The sequence below is a fragment of the Cavia porcellus genome, unplaced genomic scaffold (assembly GCF_034190915.1).
Source record: "Cavia porcellus strain 051 isolate PalLab524CR breed Dunkin Hartley unplaced genomic scaffold, mCavPor4.1 scaffold_33, whole genome shotgun sequence".
In the NCBI taxonomy this organism is placed as follows: Eukaryota; Metazoa; Chordata; class Mammalia; order Rodentia; family Caviidae; genus Cavia; species Cavia porcellus.
Window position 1 is genome coordinate 18480215 of NW_026947516.1, and position 17435 is coordinate 18497649.

The 17435-nt window shown below is 45.3% G+C and overlaps 1 protein-coding gene across 2 annotated transcripts in view; it reads left to right on the forward strand.

Annotated features, from left to right (window-relative positions):
- Txlng (taxilin gamma) overlaps window positions 1-17311 on the forward strand; it is a 49781-nt gene extending 32470 nt beyond the window's left edge. The window contains exons 4-10 of one of the 2 annotated variants that reach the window (XM_063242940.1): window positions 3202-3372; window positions 4538-4732; window positions 7598-7717; window positions 8770-8862; window positions 10834-10926; window positions 13803-13898; window positions 14426-17311. In XM_063242940.1, the coding sequence (XP_063099010.1) occupies window positions 3202-3372; window positions 4538-4732; window positions 7598-7717; window positions 8770-8862; window positions 10834-10926; window positions 13803-13898; window positions 14426-14752 (1095 nt within the window). In that variant the 3' untranslated portion in view covers window positions 14753-17311. The remainder of the gene's footprint in view (window positions 1-3201; window positions 3373-4537; window positions 4733-7597; window positions 7718-8769; window positions 8863-10833; window positions 10927-13802; window positions 13899-14425) is intronic. The other variant, XM_003463051.5, reaches the window with a different exon arrangement.
- Window positions 17312-17435: the final 124 nt, after the last annotated feature.

Here is a 17435-nt window from a genome sequence, read left to right on the forward strand (position 1 = left end):
AAAACCTCATTTCTTACCCCCTGCCAGTGCTTTTGCCACAGCACCCTTTGGTATTGTCACTGCTTGTCACGCTGCCATGTAGAAGTGTTGTGTGGAGGCAGGTGAGATGGAGATCTGTATGGGGCAAGAGGGACCATGTGGCCCCCATGCTTGCCACATGGTGGATGCCAGTCACATCATTTTGTACCATGGTTCCAAAGCACTTATAATCTTATTTTTCCCTTTTCCTGTGCTTGTGTAGGTTATTATCATGTGGTAAGGTTTGGTAGCTAGAGTCCCCTTTTTCTGCGTCATAGATACATTAAGTATATTGGCCCACTTATTCTATAGGTTTGAAGTTCAATTCAATAGTTAGGTGGGGGCTGGGAAACACATTTGGGTTTTTTTTTTTTGTTTTTTAATAAAACACTGAGGCTGGTCTTGAATTCATTTGCTTTTTTCATCATCCATTTGGGATTTTGAAGCTTTTGTGGAATCTGGATGCACTTAAGGGAGAATTACCATCCTTATGTTTGTGATGGAATTTAAAAAGGTGTTAGTCTTACTGAAAAAATGAAATTTTCAGCCAGTTATGGTTGCATACATTTATACTCCCAGCACTCTAGAAGGCTGAGGTAGGAGAATCTCAAGTTCCAGCTCAGCCTGAGTGATTTGGTGAGACCTTGTCTTTGAAAAATACAAAAAAGGATTACAAATGTGGCTCAGTGAGAAAGCCCTCAATTCAGTCCCCACTACCAGGAAAAAAAATGTTGCCAGACCTGGTGGCCCTCACTTCTAGTCTCAACACTCAGGAAGCTGAGGCCACAGGATTCTAAATTCAAGAGCGGCCTGGGCTGTGTAATAGCAATCTCAAGGCTGGCCTACATTATGTAGGGAGACTCTGTCTCAAAAAGCAAAACCAAACAAAGACATGAAAGCATATTATGAACAAATACAGTGAAGATTTTGTATCAAGAATACTTGAACACCTACCGATAGGCAGGAAAAGGACAGTCATCCGGGGAAAATTGGGTGGAAGATATAGAAAAATGTTTCATGGAAGTAGAAAAGGATACAGTAATAACTTAAAGCCCGACAACACATGGAGAGATGTTTTATCTCACAGTGATCAGGGGAATGCTGATTGAGATGACAGAATCTAGTTTTTGTCCATGGTCGTGGCAGGAACGAAGACATGGAAACATACTGTGCTTTGGAGAGGGCGTGGGTCTGCACGCTCTCACACACTGCTGTCGGGAACAAAATGTGCTGGCCACTTTGGACAACTGGTAATGTCATGTGAAACTGAACATTTAGAACTCATTACCCAAACCGTGTCCTAGGAAACACAGGAGAGTGTTGGTGCCATTGTGTGTCCTGACGAAGCCTGGATGGGCCAGATGCCCGCTGCACAAAAAGGGCCTGAGATGCGCTTGTGTGCAGTGTGCAGGCCAAGTCAGTTACAGCCTGTGCATGTGCCAACAAGCTGAGAATGTTTTTATATTTTTAGATGTTCAAAAATAAACCATACATGACAGAGACCATATGTGGCCCTGCATTGCCTAAAATACTGACTTGCTGGTCCTTTACAGAAGGCTTCTAACCACTGGTCTGTAACAGTAGGCCAGTGAGGTCACTGAACCTTAAAAACTGAGTTGTATGAAGACAGTTAGGCAGCCACTTAAGTTTATTAGAAGAAAACAAGAAAAAGTAAATTCCTCAGTTGAACTAGTCACAGCAAATGCAGAATAACTAAAGCCAAAAAGTTTGCTTTTTTTTTTTTTTTTTTTTTTTTTGTTAGCACTACACGGGGAAATGAAATGACTTGTGCACTTAGGGAAGCCAGGAATGCTGAGCCCAGGATTCTGAGGTCCTGACCTGGAGATTGGGTGCCGGTTAGAGACGGCAGCCTCTGACCCTGCACTGCTGCCCCCAAGTGGCAGCCAGGTGATCGGCAACGTCAATGAAGGGAGCTAGAGTGTTTCCTGAGTATCCGCGGAGCACGCTGCCTGGAGGATGCTTGGTGTGCTTGACTGGCCACATGGTGGCACTCTTGCTTTTGAAGTCGTGACTCAGCATCTTTTTCTTTCCCTGGAAGAGCTGTACAGAGATCAGTGAGGCTGCCATCTTATCTGCTGGTGTGGATTGTACCATGAAATAGACCCATGTGCTTCAAATCTCAGATCGTAACCTTTTTCCTCACAAAGAACTCACAGTGTTGCTTACCGAGTTTTAGATTCTCCTGACTGTTTCAGTACCATGGCCTGTGTTGTTTAGAAAAATAAAACTGTGATAATTCCTAAAGCATCGCTTTTTTTAATGAGGTGAGACACAGCACAATAAAAGCAGTTTTATATTTAGATTTCAACATGTCTTTGAATGGATAGGAAAAGGTCTAGACAGACACACAGCAGACCGTTCAGGATGTGGCTGGCCTGGGGTCTACCAGGGCCCTGGCTTCCGCAGGGTAGGTCTCAGCCAGAGCAAGCAGGTCATTCCCCCAAGGGCAGCCTGAATTCTGGTGGAGCCTTGCCAGTGGCTTGGGACCTTACAAGGTGGCAGGTGCCCTACTGGAGAGTGGCATGAGTTTAGGACTCAGAGTTGGAGCTGGACATGGAGCCATCCCCACGTGACGAGAGTCACTGAGCTGGAATAAGAAAGAAGAGCTCTCGTCAGCATCTGGAGCTGGGCAAGGTGACAGACAGTAAAGAACCCTGGCTAGCTTAGTGGGGACACCAAGGAAGCAGTGATGCAGTTGTGAGGGTCATAGCTCCATGACATTCTGTCCTAATTATGGAATCCTGGGTAACTTAGTATCTGGTCTATAGATATTTTCTGTTGAAAAACTTTGATGATAAAGCTAAGTATGGGTAATAAAAGGTTGTGAAAATTAAATGTATCTGAAGGCCAAAGAAAGAGATCCATGATCATTTCTACCCACTCTAGACTTGCTTACTTCCCTGTTGCAGCTGGCAAAGAGAGGAGGTTGGCAGTGTTGCATGGCCAGGAGCAGTTTAACTAAAATATTATACACCACCATCTCTCTTTGTGTTTGTTGATGGGGTGGATCTGGGGCCTCATGGTGCTCAGCAAGTTCTGTCCCCCTAAATTTTGCCCCAGCCCACAGTGTTTGGCTTCATTAAGAGTAGGTGGCTTTACCTTCTGGCAGGGACTCTGAGCTGCTACTGTCCTTCCTAAATGTAAAGTGCTTGTTGATTGCAGCTGGAGGAGAGCAGGAATGTTCAGAAGCAAATGAAGATTTTGCAGAAGAAGCAAGCCCAGATAGTGAAAGAGAAAGTTCACTTACAAAGTGAGCACAGCAAGGCTATTTTGGCGAGAAGCAAACTGGAGTCTTTATGCAGGGAGCTTCAGCGTCACAATAAGACCTTAAAGGTTAGTTGATTCATTTTGCTGGTTTTCAAGAGGTACTGACCTGACCTTATAATCACCTTGTGCCCATTTGAAGGAAAAGCATTATACTGCATAGACAGCAGGACACCACCTTCTGCTGTGCTTGGACTGATGCTGTGTGTGAGGCCAGTGTGACATAAGACTGACAACTGCTCAGTGCATTTTGGTTTCCCGGGGAAGGATTAGTTAACTCCTAATCACTCACAGAGAGTCGGCCTAGAACTGCTGTTTACACCACAGCTTTCTTGCTTAAAGAGTTAGGAAGCTCAAAGTGGTCCCTTTCTGTCTGCCCTGACACCACTGACCCCCACGGATAGGAGCTACTGGGAAATGAGAGACCGGAGTCAGGCTCTAATGAGGACAGTGCAGATCTCCTGGGAGATCCACTCTACCCGGCGCAGCTGCTATGCAGGCTGCTGAGTGCCTTCACAGCAGTGCTCACACCTTGGTGGTGACTGCAAAGGAGACCCAGTAGTGCCCAGAGATGCACCAGCATGCACAGGGCAGAAGAGTGTGGATCCAACTCACTGGGGAGTCTGTCCCTTCCCAGTGGCAGGACCCTCACCCACTGCCCCTTCCCTAGCACAGCCCCTGCCTTGAGGTAGCCCACCCAAGACACTCTACCTGAGTGGGACCATCACTGTCTGGTCCTCATTGGAATTCCGTGGATTAAGTAAAGTGAGTGGGACTGTATCATGACAGGTCATTTTGAGTAGACTGATGCATTTAGACATGTAAAAGTCTTTTGACACTTGCAATTTTTACAGTAAGAATTCCACATATCCCGTGCCCCCTAGGGAGTGGACGGGGTGACTCAGAACAGAAGCTGTGGGAGGGGCTCTATCTTCTTCAGGTTGAGCCAAGGTGACAATGAGTGAGAGGTGGCTGTGGAGAGAAGCCCCAGACTTATAGCTCAGTGCGGTGGCTTTAGGTGCTTATGTCACACTCAAGAGTAGAGCAGTTTGTGTCACATTACTGTGTCTCCTTGGAAAGAGTAGCTTGGCTTTAAGTGAGATCCTTTGGGGAGGAACTGGCGCTCAGAAGCAGCATTTCAGGTAGCACTAATGAGCCCACATTGTGTCAGCTGCTTCTGTGAGCCTCTTATCTGTAGGTCACACTATTAACAGTCATTATTTTGGACAACAAGGAGGAAAATATGCAGCAGGCACGGGAGGAGGAAGAACGGCGTAAGGAGGCAACAGCACATTTCCAGATGACTTTAAATGAGATCCAGGCCCAGCTGGAGCAGCACGACATCCATAACACCAAGCTCCGCCAGGAGAACCTGGAGCTGGGGGAGAAGCTGAAGAAACTCATTGAGCAGTATGCGCTGAGGGAAGAGGTAGGGTGCCTCCTCAGCCACCTGAGTATGCTTCCTTCCTGATGTGCCTGGTGGGGAGGGATAGTCCCCGGGAGGGAGGGTTTCTGGTGAGTCCTCAGGCACCTTGACAAGTGTCATGCTCTTCCTTCCTCGAGTGGGATCCTGGAGGTGGCCACTTTCACACAGAGGACCCTTTCCTTATCCAGACTTGGAAAGAGTAAACATTCAGCTCCAAAATGCCCCAGACAGTAGCCACTCCATTGCTTTATAGTCATGTTTCAGTTGTGTTTTGTTTTGTTTCATCTTTTGAGACAAGATCTTGTTATGTTGCTCAGGTTGATCACGAATTCCTGGGCTCAAGTGATCCTCCTGCCTCAGCTTTCCAAGTCGCAGGGGCCATAGGTGTGTACTGCTGCTGCTGCCGCACCCAGCTCCAGATTTAAAAACAAAAAAGTATGTTTATTTGCAGTGTGGGGATGCAGGGCCTCGTGTGCTGGGCACATGCTCTAACCCTGTTTTTGTTTTTTAATTTCACTTTCATTTATTTTTGATGCTGGGATCAGATGCAGGGCTATGCGCATGCTAAATGTATACTCACTAAGCTCAACCCCAGCCCCATGATTTTATTTTTAGTGGGGTTTTATACTATTTAAGAGAAAAAAGCAGCTACCCTTAGCCCCTGCCACACAGTGCAGCACAGTTTAGTGGAAAGAGCCAGGGCTCTCACTTCTGGTGAAGGCTTCTCTTGCTGATGACCTGCACCAGAAAGATCACTAGCCGAGTCGGGTAAACAACACAGCCTCTGTCTTTAGTAACATGATGGGCTTTCCCGCAGCTTATGGCCTTATGCAGGTATTCAAAGCTAAGACTGTGGCATTTCCTTCCTACTTTACCCACTTTTCTGTAGGTTTAGCTTTATATTAATTTATACTACTGTAGACCTGCAGAAACTTTTAAAATTTTCTTTTGATCACTCATACCACATTTTGCTTTGCTTTTTTTAAAAAAAGTGGTATTAAGGATTGAACCTGGGGCCTTCACGCTGAGCTATATATCCCAGTTTTTTATTATTTTGAGATGTGGTCTAAGATGCTAAATTGCCAAGGCTGGGCTCGAACTTGTATTCCTCCTGTCTCAGCCTTCCACAGTGCTTGAGAATGGTGTGTGCCACCATGCCCAGCATATTTTTCTTTTCTCTCTCCATCCATCCTTCCTTTCTTTCTTCCCTCCCTCCCTTTCTCTGTCTTGGTTTTTTGAGACAAAGTCTCACTATGTAGTTCATCCTGGCCTTGAACTCACTATATAGTTAAGGCTGTCCTTGACTTTGGCAGTGATCCTCCTGCTTCTGCCTCCTGAGTGTTGGGATTATAGGCACGCACCACCATATCTGGTTGCTTTTTTTAACTAAAATTTTTTTTTGTCTTTTTGAGACAAGGTTTCACTATGCAGTTCATGCTGGCCTTGAACTTACTTTGTAGCCCAGCTGGCTTTGAACTTGCAGTGATCCTCCTATCTTACCTTCCTGAATACTGGGATTACAGATGTGCACTACCAAGCCTGGCTATGGTTGCTGCTTTTTAAAAGAATTTAAATATTATGGAAAATTGTAAGTTTAAGAAAACAAGAGAATATATCAACTGGCATGATGGCTTGAACATTGAAATCAGCTTCATCTCTGATCTTCTGGATTGTTTCGAAGCAAATCCGAGGTATCATGTCATATTATTCCACTCATAGATATTTGAGTGTCTAGCATAACCCCAGTATCATTTTTACACCTAGCAAATTATTTTTGATTACCTAGTTGCTATTCACGTTTTTTTTTAAAATTTGGCTCAAGATCTAAAAAATGCCCTATTTCATTGATTTCTATGTCTCATGTTTCTAAAGTGTTTTCTCTTTCTCTTTTTATTCCCTCTTTTTAATTCTTAAAGTGTGTTTATTGAAGAACTTTTTTTGGTGGGGGGACTAAAAGTTATTTCCCTTTTATTAGACTAATCAAGCCCTAAAATTATTAAATGATTCTTAGTTTTGCTGTATAGCAATGACCGTTTACCTCATCATTGATGTAGCAGATTTGAAACTGAAGCTTAAATTATATTTCTTTCTTTTTTTTTTTTTTTTTTGGTACTGGGAATTGAACTAAGGACCTCACACTTGCCAGGCAGATTTGCCGTTGAGCTAAATCTCCAGCCCCAAAATTGTATTTCTTTTACTTCCTTTGAACTTAGAGGTGCCTTTCTTTGATCAGGAGATGATAATGGTCACACCATTGGGCCCTCTCCTAGGGTGGTAGGCCTTGCTTGGCTCACACAGTATGCCACAGCTAGGAGAGGCCAGTTTCCCTGGCAGCATGGCTCAGGACGAGGCTCTGACTTCAGAGGTATCCCTAGCAACATGACCGAACCATGGCCAATGTGTGCCTGGCACCAAACCTCTTGTGTGCTCCTGCAATCGCAGCACTGGCCTGGCTAATCCAAGCAGGTGTTGTCATCCTTCTGCCCAGGTGCCCCGGGTGTGGGCAGGAATCTGAAGGGATGAGCCAAGGGAGAGCGCCACTTTGAGCGTTGTGTGCTGCCAGTTTCTGGCGTGGGATCACATTGTGGGGAAAACAGGCAGACAGGGAATTAAGGACAGGATACCTGCATTTCCCAGTGTGCTCCACTTGCCCATAGTGTCTTGATGCACTTGGAGCCTTATATCAGTGTGCATAACTGGCTTTGAAACTACCATCTTGTGCTGGGGGTGCACTGCCCTGCTGTGAATGGGGCAGGAGAGATCCTTGCCTTAGCCTAGGGGCATAGACTCAGTGCGGCTCTGAGCTGCGTGGCTTCCGCCATTTGCATCTTTTTTCTGAAGTGATGGAGGCTTTCGCTTTTCCCTCAGCACATTGACAAAGTATTCAAGCATAAGGAATTGCAGCAACAGCTGGTGGATGCCAAACTTCAGCAGACGACACAGCTGATAAAAGAAGCCGATGAGAAGCACCAGAGAGAGCGAGAGTTTGTAAGTTCAGTTTCTTTCAAACAAATCATTGCCAAATTTTAAACAAATCCATTTAAAACATTTAAACTTACTCAGGATTTATTTTATTTTCCTACTCTGCATTTAATGTTGCACCTGGGGCATGCTAGTTAGTTTTTGCCACAGAAAGCATTTGTGTGTTTCTGTGTAACTTTTTATACAGAAAATATGCTGGTGGGGTTGGACCATGTCATTTGGAAGACCTGTCCTTGTCTAGTTTTTCTGTACTTAGAATATTTATTTCACTGGTTAGCAGGTTCAAGAAAAATTTGGCAATTCAAGTGAATGTCAAACTTATCAATCAAATACAGGTTTCCTATATCTGCCTTAGATACTGTTTTGCAAACAAACACCGTCAAGCTAGGAAAACTCTTCTCTTACTTTTGTTAAGTTTTAACAATCTGTTCACTGAATTCTCTACGCCATGGTCCCTCAGCATTGCTCTTGGCATGCATATTCAGAGTCTGTTGCTCATCAGTAACTGAAGACAGCAGGATCTTGTTGGGGATAGACTCTGAACTGCTGCAAATTCAGCTCTCTGTGCTTGTCTAGAACAGTGATATAGGGAGAAATGGGTAAAACATCCAGTGAAAATACCCTGCAGCAGCCCTCCTGGTGCTGGCGTGCTGTGCGAAGGGTCAGGAGGCACCTCACGTACGCTCATTCCTGCTGTGTCCTCCTGTAGGTCTTGCTGGGGTTAGGCATTGCTCCACTGATGAGCAGCTATCGTTTCCCAAGTTAGTGTGCATTTTACACACATGCACATGCTCTGTCATGTAAGTAGTGTCTGCTAATAAACATGTAGGTATTTTCACCTAAGACAACAGATTAACCCTGAGCTTTGTGAATCTTTTGAGGCTAGGTCCTTTTTCCACTTGAGTAGTAAATGACTGCTCCTCTGTCCTTGAGTGCTGGCAGGTGGGACTGATGGGAGACAGTGGGAAATGGCCGTCTGTAGCCGGTATTTCTTGTTCAAACTGCAGGCTGAAGGTGCAGCCTGAATGTGTGTTTGTGTACTATTAGTATTTTGCCAGAATTTTTGTGTTTTCCAGTTACTAAAAGAAGCAACAGAATCGAGGCACAAATACGAACAAATGAAACAGCAAGAAGTACAGCTAAAACAGCAGGTAACTGGACAGCAGGGACAGAAGTGAAGTGTAAGGAAAATCGTGGGACTCCTTTGCCACCTACCTTGGTGTCTGTCCTGTCACTGTGGGGGGTTCCCACTATTTCCAGCCAGAGTTGGCCAAACTGAGGAGGAGCTCACATGTCCCTCGGGGAGGTGTTCTCTTCCTTTCAGGTGACCAGCTTATCCCGTTTGCTGAGGCCTTTCCTGCTTTTAGTGCTGAAAGTCCTATGTCCCAGTAGCTCCTGCTTCTCTACCTCAGGCAGACTGGGACAGGTGGTCACAATATCTCCAGGGACCCCTTTCCATGATAATAGATAACTTCTTCCACTTCTCAGTCTGGTCCTGTCACCTGGTTTTTCACTTAAGGAAAATGAATTCATTTTCAGATACTACTTTTTTAATATCAAGTAAAATCAAGAAATTGCTGAAGCCAAGATACTTCTTTGACCTATAAAATGGTAGTCTCGTAGTTTAACACACTGACTAGATTTTGTGCTTTGAGCACATTAGTGTCACAGAACCACTCAACCACAAGGCCTGCCTGGCACACAGTTTGGGGTGTCGTGCTGCTTGGGCCGCTTCCAGTGCAGACCCCACAGCCCCTCGGTCACAGTCTCCGAGGCTGTCTTAACCAAGGCATGAGGAGAACTTCTGTGTCTTTGCAGACAGGCATAGCAGACATTTGTATTTGTACTCACCCCTTTTCAGCTAGTTAGATTATGCTGTTGGGTAAATGTATTTTGCTTTTAAAGTTTAAGGACACTACTTGGAAAATGTACTGATCCATGAGGGTTAACGCAGGTCTCTGTGAGCATGGCCTCCAGGATTTCCAGCAGTGAGGCCTGCACTGACCCAAGCTGGGAGGAGCTGACAAGGCAGAGTGGCAGCATCCTGGGAACTGCCCCATGATTTCTGTGACGCCATGGCATGGCAGGCATCAAACCTCTTCTTCTCAGCCCTGTGCATTCAGCTGTCCTTGTGTGAGGAGTCCTGTCTGAGCAAAGGATTTGTTCTCCTACTGCTGCACATGGCCATCTTGCCCTGTCACCTCACAGTGAGGCTGACCATCTCCTGGTATCACAATTAGTCCTGGCCAGAGTTCCCTTGCAAGAGTAGTTGACATTAGTGACCATCACAGTGGGCCTTTCCCTGGGTCAGTTTGCTGCACCTTTTGTCCCCAGTGCTAGAAAGGCTCCCCACTGATGCCTGCCCCAGCCTCTGAGGCCTTATCAGTGTTGGCTGTCCCCATTGCTGCCCTCCGCATCCCAGCTGTGCTACCCGCCCCCCTCAGGCCATGCTCCTCCTTCCTCCCCAGGATTCCCGAATATTCTGTGCTTCCCCATTGTGACAGCAGTGTGACCATGGGAGGCAATCTCTGCTGAGGTCCTGTGGCCCTTCAAGGCCATGCCAGGCCTCCCTGCACAGAGCAGCCTGCCTTGGCCCTTGGCCTGCCTTCCACTCACACTGCTGTAGTGGCTGGCGGTGGAGGAGAATGGTGGCACTCTGCTGGCCTTGGTGAGGTTTCTCAGCTCAAAGGTAGAAGTTCAGAGAAAGATTGGGATTGCTGCCTCCGGTTTTCTCTCACCTGTCCCAGCTGAATGCCTCTTCCCAGTTGCTTCCTGCAGCCCCGGCTGTGGCCCTCCCCATGTGCAGGGAACAGGTGTTGGCTGGGATGCCTTTTCCTCTTCTGCCAACAGTTGTGCTGGTAGAGCGAGGAGTAGGAGGCTGTCCTGCTGGGCTCGTCAAGTGGGCAGGGTGGAACAAGTTAGTGTGTGTCTAAAATCCAATAGAACCACACCAACAGAATTCCCAGGGCTTCATGTGCTCTGTGCCTGCTGTTCAAAGACTGTGTGCAATTTTTTTTTCTGTCATATAACGGTTAACTCATGACTAACCATGTTAGATTTTGAAGTCTCACAATGTGAATTGTTCACCTGGAATTCAGTGTCTTTCATATTTTTTTCTCTAGCTTTCTCTTTACATGGATAAGTTTGAAGAATTCCAGACCACTATGGCAAAAAGCAATGAATTGTTTACAACCTTCAGGCAGGAAATGGAAAAGGTATTTGTATGTTTTCATAGACTTCCATAAAAAGGATTTTAGGTATGCACTTTCCAGCATGCTTCATACTTGGATGAGCTTAATGCTGGAATACCATCTTCGTTTTCTTTTCTGATTCTCCAGTCACCAGATTTCTGATTCAGTCACCTTGACCTCAGTGTATCCTGAGTAGCTGATGGTGGCTGTGCTCTTAGAACTCTTAAGTTACAACAGTGAATGTCTTGATTATTAAATAGTTTGTTGTTAGGAACAAGGTAGTTTGTTTGTTGTTTCAATCGCTTGGAAAGATGATTCCCCAGTCATCTTACAAATTTCTGTCCTTAGATATTATAGACATTCATGCTTAAAAGACTACACATTTTACTGTTACTACCCTTTCTTAAAACTTTTTGTTTTCTTTTTTACACCCACTGAATTCTTTCCTTTTATTCCCAGACTAAACTATTCCTTTGGTTTCTGTTGCATTTTCCTGCCGGCATTAAGTGAAAAGATATCCTTGATATCAAGCTAGAGACTAGAAAGTTCCTACAGCAGAAGACACACTGCAGTTAGTCGCCCTCCAAGCGCTGTGCTGGTCCTGCCCTTGAGCACACTGGTCCCACTGTATGCACTGTGCCATGCTCTGCACAGCTTTCGAGTCCTGTCTTGAGGGGCTTTATGAGGCGTGAGCAGAAATCCAGTGAGTGCTGGTGCTGAGCACCATCCAACTAGGAAAGGCACGCTGTAGAAACACTCTGGGGGTCCTCATCCATCGTACTCACCAGATCTGGCCCCGTGTGACTTCTGGCCTTTCCCCCAAGTCAAAATGACTGTGAAAGGCAGATTTGAATACTTTCAGGACCTGGAGGCAGCCATGACAGAAAAACTAAAGACATTCATAAAGCAGTTACTCCGGAACTGCTTCACAAGAATATTTTAATGGCGGCAATAAATTTTAAAAAATCTAAACATTCACTGTGTTTTTTGGTAACACCTCATTGAGACCCGTGAATTTTGAACTATATCCTCCACTGTTTTTTAAGATAGGGTACTAAGTTGCCCATGCTGGGATTGAACTTGCCATCTACTTGCCTCAGTCTTTGAGAGCCAAAATACATTGTTTAATCCATCCATTTTCTTTTTTTTTCTTGGAGGTAAGGTCTTGCTGTGTAGTTTAGGTTGGCCTTGGACTCACTTGTACCCAGGCTGGCCCCTGTGGGTACTTGTGGCCCCCCTCCCACTGTCTATTCTCATTTTACTTGGTGACTTCCCTTTAAATTGGAGGAGTGTGTTTTGTATTGTTTTTCTCATGAGAATAGGATCTCATTGTGTTGCTCAGAATGACCTTGATCTCCTCTTGCCTCAGTCTCCTAGGTAGCTGGAACTACAGGTACATGCTACTACAGCCAGCTAAAGTGAAGGCTTTTAAAAAAAATAGTGTTCAGATGGCAGACGTAACTCTAGCCTACTAATAGATATATTAAATGTATATGGATTCAATAAGTAAAAACATTGTTTCTGAGAAGTACACATCTGGTAGATGGCAGCCATGACTTAGCACTGCACAGTGGCCAGGTGCCCTTGGGGTAAATGGCCCTATTGTGTCACAGTACCAGTGGACAAGTCATTGAACCTGTTTTTGCCTTTGTGTTCCTTGACTTCTGAAAATGCTTGCAGACAGACCTGTCCCTCCTGCAATATATATGAATTTGCTGGATCCCATGAGCTTGCCTGGGCTCAGGTTTCTACCTGGCACTATCTTTGTATGCTTTGTTGTTTTTTTGAGACAGGGTCTCACTCTGAAATTCAGGGCTGGCCTTGAGGCCTTGAATTTGTGGTGATCCTCCTGCCTCAGCCTCCCAAGTGCTGGGATTACAGGCATGCGCCACCATGCCCGGCTTAGAACCAGTTTGAGACCTTGGATTCTGGCATGGCTCCAGGCAGCAGGTTCCTGTGGCCTTCTGTCCTCTTGCACATGAAACTCTAGAGGATGACACAGCTCAGGACCAGCCTGTTCTGTTGGAGGCTACAGAAGGCAACAGAGCACTTTTTCCACAGCCTGTCGCAGGTCACCTATCCGAGCTATGTGGCAGTCATCTTATGGCTAGTTCCCTGCCAGCACCAGGCCCAGAGTGGGCATGTGGGCATTAGGGCAGGGATGTTATGTGTCATAAGATGGCTGACAGGCGTCAGTCTCAGATTCAGTTTTGGAAACATGAGCTCTCCTAGCAGAGGTGTGAGGATTTCTCAAGTTTTGGGCCCACTTTTCTTCAGCAAATCTGACGTGAAAGGGCCTTGTACCTCGTGAGGGTGAACGCAGCATAAGGGGAACTTTGTCACTGCAGCCTTACCCTCAACTGACAGTGGCAGTTTGTGGGAAAGCACCAGTTCTTCATCTTTTGTGTCCAAGAGGCTGAGGAGTGGGACTGTGGGCAGGGAATCCACAAACATGGTCACTTTTCCACACTGCTTGTGGAGGAGGAAGACTTGCCTCTTGCTGCCCACTGGTGAATTGAAAATTCCACTCCCACCTCAGCTGAAACCAGAAGAGCATGCACTGCTGTTTCTGGAAGCTAACTTGGGCTCTGCCCTAGGAGCTTCTGAGTTAAGCTCTGTTACCTACAGATAACAGCAGCTGCTGTAAAGGCGAATGCTTTGATGAGGGTGCTGTGAATCACTCATTTTGTGTCCATTGGAGTTCTGAGACAAGGTCTCGCTCTATAGTCCAGGCTGGCCTAGAACTCAAGGAAATCCACCTGCCTCAGCCTCCCAAGGGCTGGCTGGGATCACAGGTGTGTGCTACCATGCCCAGCTTGCATTGTTTTTTCTGCTGGGAAAGGAAACAGATATGACAGATGGAATTTAGCGCTTAAACTTACACTTGTGTTGATTCACAGATGACAAAGAAAATTAAAAAGCTGGAAAAAGAAACAATAATATGGCGCACCAAGTGGGAAAACAATAATAAGGCGCTTCTGCAAATGGCCGAAGAGGTGAGAGGATTTCCTGTGACCAAAATGCATTCCTGGTCCTGGGGCCTTGTGAAGTTCAGGTGTCTGTCAGCGCAGCCTCCTGGCAGTCAGTAGGTGGCGGTGGACCAGAGAGGGGAAGTGTCAGACACTGTGCCTCCCTCCTCTCCAGCTGCACTCTCGCTGCTACACTGTCCTCTTCCCAAAAAGGCAACCAACATGGTCCGCTTTTGGAAGGTGACATGTAGAGCTTGCAGCGTTTGCATTTCCCGTCTTACGATATACTCATTTTTCTGTCCGCTAGTTCTAGTGACAGAACTCAGCTATTAAGGTGGGCAGTGCAAAAACATTTTAGAACGTGGCTTTTTCCAGACTTTGGGTAACACAAGAGGGGGTATCATCTTGCCCTCAGGAGCAGTGTGACACTTGCTGTGCATACCTGGGTTGTGGCGATGCTGCCTGAGCAGCTGGCGGGGTCACGTCAAGTAGGGTGTGCTTACTTACATGTAGAGGTGGCTGACTTTCTTTCTTTCTTTTTTTTTTTTTTAAAGAAAACTGTACGTGATAAAGAGTACAAGGCCTTTCAGATAAAACTGGAACGCTTAGAGAAGCTGTGCAGGGCTCTTCAGACAGAGAGAAATGAGCTCAACGAGAAGGTAGAAGTCCTGAAAGAGCAGGTCTCTGTCAAAATGGCAGATGGGGACTTGGTGGCACCCACGCTGCAGCAGAGCACCACTCCAGATGCTCACAAGGAGCTGAACACTTCCTTGAGAGGAGCCCCCAGCGCGCAGTTGCAGGCAGGGGTGGCAGGTGCACTACACAAGCCCCAGGGCCCTACTCCTGGCCTTGGAGCCCCTGGCATCGAGTCTGTTGACTAAGGTGAAGTGTGATCACTGCGCGGTTGAGAGATCTATTTTGTGTATAACTTTCTCTGTTAGTAGTAACTATTGGTTTTGTGGTGAAAATTTTCTTACTTTTTCTACCATATCTGTATTTTCCTAGAACTACTGGATTTATGTGGTACAGGAGGCTGCTTAGCAGTTTTGAATAGTTTTATTCTATAAATTCCTGTCAGCTATGTTGCACATCTGCCTCAGTTTCCCCATCATTGGAATGCATGTATTCACTGCCTTGCCCTTTTCTCCTTCCTGCTCCTTGCATATAATTTTCCTAAGTAATTTCATTCAAGACAGGGCTGACCATTCTGAGGGAACTCTGTTGTGAAAACAATTAAAAACATTTTTTGCCCCCCATTAATATTATTTAAAAATATACCAAGATGATCAGTTTTGTCTAATGCCATGTTAAAAAAAAAACAAAACTAGTGTTGGGTCAGAAACAAGCATAGCACATTTGATTCAAACGAGGTTTTTGTATCACTTCACAAAACAAGTTGGCCACAAGCCTTAACCTCCTGGTTTTGGCAGAACATGTACATAGTGTCATTTGTGAACAAAGCAGCATGAGGCAAGGCATTGGACAGGACACTAGGCTTGGTGCACACACAACTCCAGGTAGCCAGCTGCTTTGGCTCCAGGCTAGAACCCGGTGTGCAGCTCGGCTCAGCTCCATGTGGTGCTGGGGTGTGTCGTTCTCTAATGGCATGGGAAGCCCAGTTTGTGGCGGCTCCTCGGGGTTAAGACAGCTAGGGCAAACTCTGCTGTGTCTTTCACTGGGCAGAAATTCCTGCCACTTTCTGGCTACCTGAATGTTGATGTTCATTTTCACAAGTCCAACCAGGAAAGTACTCAAGGGTTTGCTTTTCGTTTTCTCAAAAAGGGAATTTAGAGATTAGCACTAAGTGACAAGTGATTCCAGAGGAGAAACACTGGAACCAGAATTTTTACCTGGGAAAACTTGGCAGAATGTCACATAGTCAGGACCTGTAACTTGGCCTTCAAGTCTGCTTTTCCTCTCATTGCTTTTTTTTTCAAAGAAATAAAAACCAGTATTATTATGGTCTCTATGCTTGGAAGGAGGGCAATTTTAGAATTAAGCACATAACTTGAATTGGTTCTTGAACTTCCCTTTGTTTGCTTCAATGTTGGCTATGGCTCAGTTATGCACAGGAAGCCTGGTGTAAGTGCATTGGAATACTTTATGAAATAAAGGGTTCTGCTGGGGCTGACATTAGCACATTCCACTGAGAACTATCAAACTGACACCTGTTAAACTGCTTACTGGACTGAATAAACTCCATTTTGTCCAGTTAAAATAGTTTTCTTTTTGTTAAAAGTTTTAGTTGTAAAGTCTTGTCACATCCTGGTCTAACCTGGGTTGAAAAACTTGAAAATTGTCTAACAGATGGGAAATAGTGCCTGGAGTTTGTGTATCTGTACTTTCCACCATCAGGCCTGTTAATCAAGGGGCTGGCCAGTAGAGAAGCAATCCAGAGTACAACAGGTTATCTGATCACCCTGTCACTATAAGCTGGAAGCCCAATAATCTGCTCCCCAGCAGTCTATTATAAATACCCTACTCCCCCTTGAGCTACTTGCTGGAACCCTGGATTGCCTCCTGGGGTGAGGGATGAACCTATCTATCATTAAACATAATCTACCTTAAAATCAGTACTAATGATCACATTCCACACAACTCTGCTGGATGTATTTTGCTCTTAACATTTTACCAAGCCATGTGTGTTGGTCACCATACTCCTTTGTGGTGCCTGTCCTGTGTGGAAGACTGTAAATCTTGGACCTATTGCATTTTTAAAGGGCTTTATAAAGCAATGTGATTAACAGTACTTGGCCTGCTGCTTTTGGCTTACGTGTATTTTTAGCTAGATGCTACCATGGTGTTTAATGGATATGGATTCTGTCTGGAACACATTCAGAATCTATTACCCTGTGATTAGACTCAAATGGGACCCCTCAAGGACACTCCTCCTCTGAAGTGATCGCCCCAGCAGCCCAGTGTTGTGGCTTTGTAGCATGCTGTATCTCCTGTGTTCTAGAACACTGTAACACTAGGCCAGCCCAGAAAGGTCGATGCTCGCCATCATGCCAATTGCCTTTGGCGCACCATCTCCACATGTGTTATTTGGTGTAGGAGAACTTGGGTCCTGGGTAATGGACCATTTCACCTTGAACTGTAGGAGTACATTTCTTGGTCTCGAGATCAGTATGTTTTAGTTATGTATGCAACTGCCTTTATCACACCTGGTTATCACAATTCAATGCTCAGGTGTTGCAGAAAAATCTACCTCTTTCAGACTGTAGATGGAAATAACTGTGAAAAAATGATGCAGATATCTCTAGTTTGTGCTAAACACACTGCTTTATTTTTACAGCCCACGTCTTTCATGAGGATATCAATTGTTAAGAGGCAGTCTTGTTTTTGCTTTTCAAAGACATTTTGTAGATTTTTCACTAATGTGAATTGATTTTATCTACTCGATTCTGTATAGATTAAGTAAATATGTATGATAAATTTAACAGCTTCTGTGTATTCTTTTGTTCCCCATGTGGCCTTAATTGTACAAATCCAAAGGTACAACTTTACCCATTTCCATTCAAGAGAAGGGAGAACTACATGTACATACAGCCATCCTCCCAGCTT